The sequence below is a fragment of the Pterocles gutturalis genome, unplaced genomic scaffold (assembly GCF_000699245.1).
Source record: "Pterocles gutturalis isolate BGI_N339 unplaced genomic scaffold, ASM69924v1 scaffold26041, whole genome shotgun sequence".
Classification (NCBI taxonomy): domain Eukaryota; kingdom Metazoa; phylum Chordata; class Aves; order Pterocliformes; family Pteroclidae; genus Pterocles; species Pterocles gutturalis.
Genome location: NW_010098771.1, coordinates 82846 through 95032, shown reverse-complemented (window position 1 = coordinate 95032; position 12187 = coordinate 82846). Strand labels below are relative to the sequence as shown.

Genomic DNA, 12187 nt, shown 5'->3' with positions numbered 1-12187 from the left:
TTCCTGCTGTCGCCAAATCAATAGCTTTAACAAGATGTGTTATGGAACACATTATGAAAGGAGATGAACTGTGTATCAAGGTAGTACTGTTAATCAGTGTCTTTTCATCAGCTGATGAAGCTTCTCCATGTGCACATTTTTTCTAATGCTGTATTTTGTGGACATTATTTTTTTGAAGTCAGTCTTTAAAGACAGAGCGATATGAATTTTTCTGAGGTATTGTCTTAGGATGCCTATTATTTGCCCTTAAGTCTAGTGCAAATGCCTGAGTAGCAAGATGAGAATTTACGTTCCCTTGACAGAATTATACTGCTTATTTGACTTGTGAACTTTACGAGTCTCTCTGGTATCTTTCTTACACTAAACATAGTTAGCTCAAGAATGTACTTTAAAAAAAAAAAAAGATAATAATCACTTAAGTATGGGATATTGTGGTGTGTTGATTTTGTTGATTTTTCTGTATTTCCTTATTAAAATGGTCTATATATTGCTGATAAGTTTATGGTTGACACTCAGACTATTACAAGGCTGTCCAGGTGTCCCTACAAATTTTTCATCTTGGCTTTAAGAGTTTCAGCTCTTTGTCTCTTGTCTTCTGCATTTTGCATCTTGTTTTTGCACATTACCTGAGAAGCTTGTGCTATATGTATTTGATAGAATTTTAATGGTAGCTGTTATATAAACTTAATTTATTTAAAACCTAATCTAGAAATTATGAAGGCTTTATTGTGTTAGCATTACTTTTACACAGATTTAAAAAATCTGCCCTAAGATAGAGGCAGATAAGGTTAATAGGTAAGATTATTGTCAAGATAAGTAGTGTCTCTGGATAGTTAACAAAAAAGAAAATATTGCGGCTAAATTATGCAAATTGGAAGTGTCTTGTAGGGAATAGATAACTTCTTTTGATGTAAGAATTTTATCTGAGGTAAAAAGGGAATATTTAGAGTACACTTCTGTAATCTTGCAGTATTTTGGAGGAGCATTGCTAAGACTATTCAGCTCTAGAGGGGGCATAATTAAAACGCTGAAAGGAGAAATCTGCTTCTCTTGAAAACCAAAACAAGATTTTGTTCTCCACCTTAAAATGTCACCCATGACCTGCTTTGTAGTTAGGATGTATCTCCCTGTCTGCAACCTAAACGTTAGGATTGGAAAAATTATTTTCTTAATTTTAAGATTTTGAAATTGGAGTGCTCTTCTTCTGATTGGTACATTTCAAGTTAATATAAAGCGTTAGTTCTTTTGCCTTGAAGATAAATGAATATTCAGTGATGGTATTGAGCTTTTGGCACCATCTTGTGGAAGCTTGTTTGGCAAATATACCTGAGAGAATGTGATGTTTGAGAAGTTGACTGCACTGGATTTACTTATTAAAAGAATTATTTACTTATTAAAAGAATTAATAGCTGTAACTTTGCATTAATACTTCCTCTGCTAGGGTGAAGAAAATTGGTATAATCAATAACCATATTACAGCAAGACTCTTCCATGTGAGTTGCTGTTGGCAAGCGCTCGAGGGTTTGCAACAAATTCATCTGGAATCGCTTGGAAATTGTGGACAACTAGGAGGAATGTTAAATGAAAAACATGCTTATAATCATCACCTTTTTCTGTTATCTTTTTTTCTCTTTCAGGGTGTATTGTCTGATCTGACAAAGGTCACTGGTCTTCATGGTCTGGACCCAGTGGTGCTTGTCTTAATGGTGGGAATAGTGATGTTTACTTTGGGATTTGCTGGTTGTGTAGGAGCACTGAGAGAAAACATCTGCCTTCTGAAGTTTGTAAGTAACATCATTGTATGAGTGGATCATTTTGCATGTAAAAGCTGGGAATGGTGGGTGAAGAGCTAGAAGAAAACCCAGACAATTAATTTATAGAACTTGGTTTGTTACAATGTGTATAGTAAACTTACTCCCCTGATGAGCCTCTGAGTAATGGTCTTGAAAGCAGTGTAGATTCAAACCTAAGTGTATTTTCCCCTTTCTGGAAAAAGTTTCTTCCGTTTTTCATACATTCTGCTATACAGTGACATTATAGTTTGTGTACTAGTATCTAACATTGTGTATGTAATATCACAAAATATGATGTTCTGGAATGTATTTGGTCAGTTGGGAGTTACTGAGAGGAGATGGTATAGTGGCTTAGGGAGAATAAAATCCCTTAAAAGCTTAAAAATTCCTTCTAAGCGTTTGGTGGGTAAAACTTTGGTACTTCGGTGACTGATGTGAAATCTCTTAAATGTTGGTTTTCTACTGAGGCTGCTTCAAAATTGGAAACAATCTGAGAAGTAGCATCAAGACTATTTTAGCCCGTTTTGCAGACTCTCATTTATTTTCACTGCTATGCATAATGACTGTGGTATGGTGCTCATTTTACTGTCGAGTTCAGGTGGCCAAAACATAAAGATAACGCTGCCTCTTGGAGGCTTCTTTACATTGAATTCTTATTTAACAGGTTGTATTCTCACAGCATCTGTACTGAGTGAGAATTTTAACCTAATTCTGTTTCCGGTGGAGTTGGGATAGGGATGCATTCAAAATGAGTGGATATTTTCTAATTTGTGACTTTTTTTTTTTTACAGTTCTGTGGAGCAATTGTGTTTATATTTCTGTTGGAACTGGCAGTGGCAGTTCTTGCATTCCTGTTCCAGGACTGGGTGAGGGACAGGGTCAAGGAATTCTTCGAGAATAACATTAAGTCCTACCGAGATGATATTGACCTCCAGAACCTCATAGATTCACTACAGAAAATAGTAAGTTCATGTCTTCTTTCTTATCAGTTCTTTCATGTGTTTTAGGATAATGTGTAGATTTGGAAGTTTTTCTTTTTGTGTTACAGATTTATCATATTCTGTTGCTAATAGAGCTGTGTTGCAGAAAGAGCAAAACAGCACATCTATATTGAAAGCATCAGGGAGGCAAGATATTCTGAGATAGAGTGCCGTTCTAGCTGCAAATGTGGAAGCTCTTCCAAGCATCCATCTCCTTCTTGACCGTCTTGACTTGCTCCCCTGTTCTGGTCAGTGTTGTACCAGTTTAAGTGAGAAGTGAGCAACAAAATGCCTCTTTATCCTGAAAAAGTTGTGCGATGGAACTGGTAGCCTGCACTCTTGTTTTAGGAGATGCTGCAATCTTGTACAGGGATGCACCACAGGGCCTTTTATCTTCCCAGATGCACCTCATCTTGAAACAAAAGAGGATTTTTGTTAACTGGGAAAGACTAGTTTCTGGTCTGGCAGTTGTCAAGGAAAGCTGAAACAATTTTACGCTCCTGTGGTCCTAAAAAATTCAGTTACCAGAAGACAGTGCTGTACACAGGGAGATGACAAGGCCTCTGCTAGTAAGGGTGTGGTGGCTTTCATTCAGTCAGGTGCTCTTGTATTCATGCCCAGGAAACAACCAGTAAGGCTGACTTCTTATTTTTGTTTAGTTGTGTGTGGTTAAAAAAAAAATTACGGAGAGAAGCAGAGTACCTATGTGAGTACTTCATGAAGAGGTAGAATGGTTGTGTCCTTTATATATTTTTCCCCTTATGAAAGAAGGTTGGTTTTGTCTGTCTTCTGTTTTCTAGAAGAACACGTTTAGAAATCTGTGCTCACAGCTCAGTTTGATAGCAAACTACGTTCTATAGTGGATACCATTTTGATCAGCTGTATGTTACCAACAGCTTACCTACCCTGTTCACTCACTCTTGTGTATTGATATGGAAGCATCCTCTAAGCTGCCTGGATGAATCTCAGTGCTGTTTTGCTTTAGCTTTTGGTGCTAAGGGCACATTTTTGTAAGGTCGGGCTCTTCCTGGCTGTGACCAACACCGGTAATTTTCTGCATTGTCCACTCTTTTGTTGCTATTTATCTAGTTTCAGTGCAGTCAGCCAGGCTATAATACGCTAAGCTGATTTACAGTTGAACTCCGGTTAAAAGTTAAATACTTTTCGATTAAAATAAAAGGCTTGAGTTTACAAAGAGGAGTTCGCTAGCCAGATTAACAAGCTATTAAACCTGAAAAAGGAAAGAGAAAAATCTCTGAACCGGCCTGTCATTGATCCGTACCTGAAAAGTACTGGGGAAGGAGGGGAGGTATGCAATGCGGATTGGCGAGTGTAGTTCTGCAAGGGTTGAACAACAAGGTGCAGAAGTGTGTTCAAATGTGCCTCACTGAAGCCCATCTTGTAAGAAGCCATGCTCCTTAAGCTGATTTGCTCTGTTCTCAGTCCGTACCTGGGGACACACAGAGCTTTTTTAGGCAGCTCCTTGCACTGGCTAATTATATTGCTTTCAGGCCTGTAAGTGACCTTGTAGTCTGTACCTTCCTGAGGTAGTTTAGTGGTTGTATGGCTTTTTACGAAGGTGTAGATGTGTGAGGGAGGAGGCACTAAAAGACAAAAATAAACCCCTTTTGCTTTCTTCATGGTAAATGTACTAGTGACTGAAAATAGTTTTTTCTTGGTGTTTTATTGTGACCACTCTATTCAGCTCTTTTTAGTCATATTTCCTGTGAAAACTGTGTAAACAATTCTGCTCTGTTCACATCCGTGTCTGTCACAACCTGATAACTTCTGAATCCATTTACTGACTTCAGGTTTTAGTGCTCTCATAGACAGTTAGGTTAATACAACTTCTGTGAAGATGGGCAGTGGGCAGAGGAGAGATGCTAGAGATATCCCAAGAGGATTGAACTTTATGAGGTACCAGGAAAATCTGTGTGATGGAATAATATTTCAGGTACTCGAAATATAGAGAAAGATTTGTGCCTTTAAATATCTAGGCCAGTAAACTGCAAAGCATACGTTGATAAAAAATTAACTTTCATTAGTTCCAAGAATTGAACACTCCTTGAAATGTTCAGATTTACCCAACCTGCAACTCTGGTTATTACAGTATACTGTTTAGGTCAAGAAACTTACGTGAAGTACTTCTAGAGTTGACTGAACATTGAGTTAGTGAAACTTGACCAGTTAAGTCATTTGGAGGTGAAAACCTTCTCATTTAAAAAAAAGGAAGTATATTCACAAATGTTTGGATCCACTTTTTACAGTAGACAAGGAGAATAAAACTTATTGATTCATGAAGATTTAGGGATAGAGTCACAAATCTAAAACATTTTTCAGTTTTTTTCTGGTTTTGGTTGACTTGGAAATAATGAGGTACAATGTATTTGTATGAACTATTTTGTTACACCATTTATGGATGTACACTGATTACATTAGCAATTACATCTGAAGTGATAATTTTTATGATTTTGCTTGTCACACTGACAACTATTTCTAGAAGCAGTATGTCAAATGCGTTGCTTTGATTTCATAGGGCCACAGTATTGATTACTCATTTTTTTTTTTTTACTCTGATGTTGCCATTGATTCTGCACAGCCTTAGAGAAAGTGAAGATGATGAACAAATATAATTCCAGAGAGTTTCTTCAGTGGATAAATTGTCTCTAAAATACCCCCAAATGCTAAATGTTTGTTTATCTGTTGCAGAACCATTGCTGTGGTGCCCAAGGTCCAGATGACTGGGACTTTAACATATACTTCAACTGCAGCAGTGAAAGCAAAAGTCGTGAAAAGTGTGGTGTTCCTTTTTCCTGTTGTATACCTGATCCTGCTGTAAGTTGCTTCCTGGCTTTGTATTGCTGTGATGGTGTTGGAGAGTTATGAAAGGAAGTACTTCCTGAATATGGTGTGATGACTAGGGCTTTAAAAGGTCCTCTAGATGATCAAAAATTACTCTTTTGCAGACAAAACTCTTCATGTTTCTGTGCCATCCTTTTTAGGGTTCAAGTGTGACAACCTCTTACTCAGCTGAAAATATGTTGTCAACCAGGAATTTGAGCTATTTTTGTATGGCTTGAGTCTGCAAGTACTGGTGGCTAATTTATTTTTTTATTCTCAGTGCATTTTTTACTTAAATTCTTGGCCTCTTATGTAGCTTGTAAGGACCTGATAGCACTAAGCAGTGTGTTTGCCCCAGTTAGAATTTATGTTACACCACCCCTCTGCCAGTCAAGTAGGAGTAATTCCATTTGCTGATTGTTTTATCAGCAACTACTAAAGCACTTATGCACAAACTCAGTTTAAAACATTTGAGTCAATTCTCTGTTTTTGGCAAGATTTAGGTGCTTATGGGTTAGATCTGTTTACTAAACTTCAGGAATCTGACCCATTCAGTGAAAGCCAAAATGCAGGAACGAACATACAGTGCTTTGTAGTATTAGTGGGAATAGTTACAGCTCAAAGTTATTCCAGCAATCCTCGTGCAGAGCAGATAGCCATTTGTAGGTTATACTAGGGCTTTTGATTGTCTTGGAAATCAGCCAAGGAAAGACTGTCAGGGAAATAGTCCATGTTCAGATTCCTCAGTAATTATTTTCTATTTTAATATGGAGCAGTACTGTTCTGCTGCAACTTTTTCTGTTGCTGGTGCTGTATTTAGGGAGACATAGGTATTTTAATATCTTTTAAATATGAGATTCTATTACTAATATTTCAATATAACTCACTATGCATTGTGTAAATTATGCTATAATTGTGTAACACATATGTTTTTATAAGTCTCACATAGAGAAAACAAAAGGTCTTACAAGGAATGTCTTTGCATCTCTGGAGAAGAATACTGTCACTGGGTTGTATGGGGTTGTGATCTGGAAGGTGTTTATGGTTTTCCTACTTGGGATCTGCGACTGAAGTGTTTTGTCTTCAGCACTAGGTACATCTTGGAGCTGGGTTACGCGTGAGGCTTTGAACTGAAGGGGCTCAAGTAGCTTGTAGCTGTTGCTTGTTTCAACTGATTGGGATAGAACTTGTGTACCACTTGAAATGATGGAGTTGTGAGGCATATTTCTCCACTGCAGGACTAAATAAGTCAACCTGGTACTTTTATTGTTCCCACAGTATTTAAGTGTTATTTGAAATAGCTAACATGAAACTGGTCTTCGAAATGCAGATATCTTACCTGTATGCTGGCAGTACTGTTGCTACACATCATCTTAAAAAGTCCTTGCTAGTTGAAAGCCAAGAGATAGAAGAAGCTGGGATTTCTGGTAGAGGATGTTTTCCTGCTAGTATACACCTCTGCTTTGTCATTACTTTTCTTGTGTTCAGCTAGTGCTGTGCTCATTTTTACTAAAAATGCTTCTTAAAATGGTCAGGTAACAGTCCTGATTTGTTTGTCTGTGAATCTAAAGACAGAAAAAAATATTGTGAACAAAAGTGAATAGAATTAAATTGATTTATTTTAAACATGTTTTGCTTTGCAGCAAAAAGTTGTGAATACACAGTGTGGCTATGATGTCAGAAAGAAGGTAAGATGCTGGGATCTTGCTGTCTGTCATGTTCTGTGCCTGTATAGGCAAAACTATAAAAATGGTGGAATTGCTGATAGAGAGTCAGCTTAAAATTCTGGGAACTAATTGACTCTGCTACATCATACCACAAGTAGAGTGGTAGAGATTTTCCTTTGTTTAAAATAGACTTGTACTTTGTGGGAGTGGAGAGAACAAGTCATGGAACATGTAAAGGGAAAGGTGTGTTTCAAAAAAGGGCAAGACTTACATTTCAAATGTGCATGTCAGTTATTCTAGTAGTATAACTCTGAATTCTATTATCTGCTAATTCTAAAGTATTCTAATATTGGGATTTCCAGGAAGGTACTAACATCAATATCTGACAAACTCTGATTTAATCTGGGTATATACATATTTCTGGAGTCTCTTTAAAAACATTACTGCATAAGTAACAAATTGTTAGTTTATCTATATCATGTGATTGACTGATCTTTTAATAAACTTGAACAGAAAACTAATTCTTTTCTTCCTCTCTATATTCAGAGCAAGAGTCAATGGGATGATCAGATTTTTGTCAAAGGATGTATTCTTGCTCTTGAAGCTTGGTTACCCCGAAATATCTACATCGTTGCGGGTGTCTTCATAGCTATCTCACTGCTGCAGGTTAGATGTTTTTGTTATGCTATTTTGAAAAAGGTTTCACATTTGAGGATAACAGACCTGCTGAGTGTAAAGGTAGTTATGGAGAGAGGTAAATATTTTTGACACTGGATTTTTTAGGTATGAGAATAATATGGCAAAAAAGATAATAGAGATGGGAATTTAGAGTGAAAATATCTGATCAACTAATTTAATCCTGTTGAAATTATGTTCCTCAAAGCAATGAAGGTCATTATAAAAAATACAATACAGGTGGAATGCATATGGTATATGACGATGTATATTGTTATATGTTAATATAGCAATATGCTAATATATTATTATTATATCATGTTTTATGTAATAATCTATTTCTTACATTTTAGTATGCTGTGAAGGAGGGGAGATCTTCTGGTCATCTACTCTAGTAGATCTGGACTACAGCCTTCTATCACAAATGTGAAATTACTAAAATACAATTCCATCCTTCATGCTAAGATTACCACTCAGCTGGCTGTAGGTGACATGTAGTGTACTGCTCAAAAAAAGTTGAGAATGGAAGAGCAGGGAAATGGTTGGACAGGTTGCAAATGTAATATTAACAGAAGTAGATGAAGGAGTTGCTGTGACTTCTTCCAGTACCTTATCAGTGCTTGGTACCTCAAGGAAAAGAACCAAAATTCTGAGTAAAACATATCGGATTATTTCTTTCAAGGTGGATCCTGCTGTCACTGTGACAGTTGTTTACACCTACCTCAGTTTCTTTGCAATGGTACTGCTTCACTTCAGCGGGAAGTAACAACCTTGTAAATCTACTACAAAATGTATTTTCCATTTACTTGAAAATGGTTGAGCAAAGAGTGCTGGCAAAATACCTTTTCCCAGCTGTGGCAATGCTGCCCTCTGTTGCTGTTCTTCTAAGAATGTTTCTGGGAATGTGCTGAGTTATTAATTTATCTTCAATTTGTAAAGGAAGGTTTCCCCAAGAATTTGAGTGAATGTTAACATTTCAAATTTAAATGTCTTTGAATAATCTGTGATTTTTCCCACTACTGTTTGTGACAAAAATTTCATTTTAGTACAGGTAAGTGTATATTCTGTATGTATTTAAAAAAAATTGATCAGAAAATAGACTGTATTATCCAGAGTTGTAGAATGAATGAAAATGCCTGATTTGTAAGTTTAGCAATAGGTAAGTGTGAGTTTTGTGAGACTCAAGTAAACTTGACTAAGTGGATTTCTTCCAGCTCTATGGCATCTAGAAACTTACTATTTTGGATGCTGGAAACTTACTATTTTTGAAGTGTTAGATGAAAGCATCTTTTTCTCATGAGTTTTATTTCCTGAAAGATTCTGCTGCCTTTATTACTGTTTAGTAGTAACCGTGCTTTGCAGATAATCCTGGCTACAGAATCTGAACCTGCAAACAGTTTATGAATGCATATCTTTATTCACAAGAGTAGTTGTGCTGACTTCAGTACAGTGTAATAGAAACACATAAGATGTAGGTTCCCCTTCTGCAATAATGACTAATAGTAATAAGGTCTGATTTTTAGAGACGTTTTGCAGGCTGGTACAAGTGTTTAATCTCACAAATGGTTTGTGTTTTTCTCTTTTTAGATTTTTGGGATTTTCCTAGCCAGAACACTGATTTCTGATATTGAAGCTGTAAAGGCAGGTATGGCCTTCTGAATACAAAAGCAGACACGTGTTGCATAAAGTATATTTTATGCTTATTGATGGGACACCAAGGTGGAAGAAATGCACAGACCATGAAATACTCCTGTTATTAAAAGCCTTATGTGGATTTTAACCAGCTCATGCTTTTTATTAGAAGCTGGTACAAAAAGCCCTCCAAACACACAGCTGTCTACCTTTTTTCTCATGGGACAACTCAGTGCACCAGCGTTGATCTCTGAGGAAGACATGGAATTTCCCGAGACATTAGCAGAACAGATTTTAAAGACTGTAGTAAGGAGAAATGAAACTGCTGTAAAATCTTTCCTTGAAGGATTACAGTGAAGATTGTTCTGTCATCTGTCTAAAAATGTAATCTGTCATCGATCTCAAAATGTAATCTTTTCAGAAGGCATGCTGATTTCTTCAGAATCCTGAAATCATTTTAATCTCTACACTAGACTCATGCATTCATTTTTTGGCAAGATACCCAGCAACGATAGTCGTTATGGTATTGGAAATTGGAAGAAAATGTCACAAATTGTCTAGTTCTTTAATTTCTTTTCAGTTGTGCAGAAGTAGGGATATTTCTGTTTGACTGGGGATAATGTAGATGTCTCAGGAGCAAGCATTTTCTCAAGAGGGAAAAAATCTGATTATCTGTAGCATTATATGTTAGAAATCTCTATTTCAGGCAAGGGGGGGGTGAATCCCAGATTCTGTTTCCTGTCTGAAAAAAGGTAAATATTCCTTATTTATAGAGGAAAAACCTCTTTTAAAATGCTTAGCTGTTTATTGATCAGTAATATCTTTAAAAAGTGCTTTCTGCAGAAAGTTCAAAATACAGCTTGTGTTAGTAGGTAGCAAGCATGCTATGCTAGCTGTTAATGGTTTTTGACTTTGCTCTGCTTTCTCTCACAACTGCTATGTTGATCTTGACAAGTCCTAACCGCTAATATCAGGACTGAAAAACATTTAAATTCAGCATTGATCCCTGCTGAAATGTTTTTTCAATGAGGAAATACACATTTAGTGAAAGGTTAGAATTGTTCAATTTTTAAATCTTCTGACAAGCTATTGAATTACCATTTCTACTTGTATTCTGATACATGGTTCAAATGCCAGTCACAGTATAGCGAAGCAGAATGACTTCATGGTAATTTTCAGTGTCAAACTGAACTATTCCTGCTTAGATCAACATTTTTTATTTTTATCAGAAGAAAACTAAACTCTCTCCTTCCCATCCTCCCCTCTTGGGGGTTCAGTAGGTGCATCTGTAATTCAGTAAGAGTTCCATTCTTCTCTAGTATTTTTTGCTTTAAGATAGAAGTATGTGACTGAAAAGTTCTTGGAAGTAGCCGTAGCTGTCAGTTTTATTATGGACTAACATTGTTTACTGCTTCCAGTGTCATCCATTTTTTTTCTGGGAGAGCAGGTTTATTTACAATGCCTAACATAGTGTAAATTTTAGAAAAGTATATATTTTTATAATGATATTTTACTACATGTAGTCTGCCTGAAGGATTTAATACTTGTATTTCCAAGGTATATGGCTTCCTTAGGAAGCCAAACTTTTAAATATCTCTCTAATGTCCTTTTTTTCCTATTATGCATGTGTTAATGAACATTTCACTGGCAAAAGCTGATCAACAGTTATATCTTTGTGTCTGCATTGATTGTCCAGACACCCTTCTAGCTTTTAACCTGGGGAGGACTTCACAGACAATGCTGATGCTGTACTTCTCATGTGTGCTTCACTTCAGCTTTCATAGTTCTTTTTATGGCTGGTAATTGAGAAACAACAGGAAAAGGAAGCTTGTCTAAGGATGGCTGATTTCCTTACAGTAGCAGAAAACATCTGAAAAACCTGAAACTAAAATTGCTAGAAGTGCACTCTGATTTTTTTTTTTTTCTCTTTGATATATACAACAAGGAAACAATAGCAGTAGATCACTGATGGGAGAGCAAGAGGTATTTCTTCTGTATGGCCTTGAATTTGAGGTCTGTATGACTCATTTGTTGAATCTAGTACATTAGGAGCAGATAAAAATTTGCTGCTGTTACTGCTACTTTGCAAGCAGCAAAACCAGTGTTCAGCAACCTTTGCTTTAAACTCTGGTGCTTGAAAGTTTACGACACCTCATGAATCAATTTACTCTGTTAAGGTTATGGGTAATAATCTGATGTATGTAAATTGGAGAAAATGCTTTCTATTTGTAACTTTTTATTTGTAAAACATTGCATTGAAAATTACATCTAGGAAGGATATTTCCCTTTGCCACTTTTTGACACAGGGAGCTCCTCATGCTGGGAAGTAAGTTCAGAAGTTGGTGGAAATCGTCATGGTGTCAATATTTGTGGAGCTCCTGCACTGAAATTACCTGCTGCCAAGTGTTAGTGTCGCAGATCAGGATTCCAGTGTCTACAAATCTCGCCAAGTTGCCTAAAGGCAAATTAATATGTGATTTGTTTTTGAAGTGCCGTTTGTATGCGAAACAGAGTTTATTGGAAGTGTTGTCTTTCTACAGTTTGTTCTTATTGGCTTTGGCCATATTAACACCAGCTTCGTATCAAGGCTCCAGTTATT

At 36.5% G+C, this 12187-nt stretch overlaps 1 protein-coding gene across 1 annotated transcript in view; it reads left to right on the top strand.

Moving 5' to 3' along the window:
- The window catches only part of TSPAN14 (tetraspanin 14), a gene marked incomplete at its 5' end in the record, with an annotated part of 13609 nt that extends 3675 nt beyond the window's left edge, over nucleotides 1–9934 (top strand). The window contains 6 exon segments of the mRNA XM_010074114.1: nucleotides 1638–1784; nucleotides 2585–2755; nucleotides 5483–5608; nucleotides 7258–7302; nucleotides 7828–7947; nucleotides 9544–9934. Of these exon segments, the coding sequence (XP_010072416.1) occupies nucleotides 1638–1784; nucleotides 2585–2755; nucleotides 5483–5608; nucleotides 7258–7302; nucleotides 7828–7947; nucleotides 9544–9615 (681 nt within the window).
- Nucleotides 9935–12187: the final 2253 nt, after the last annotated feature.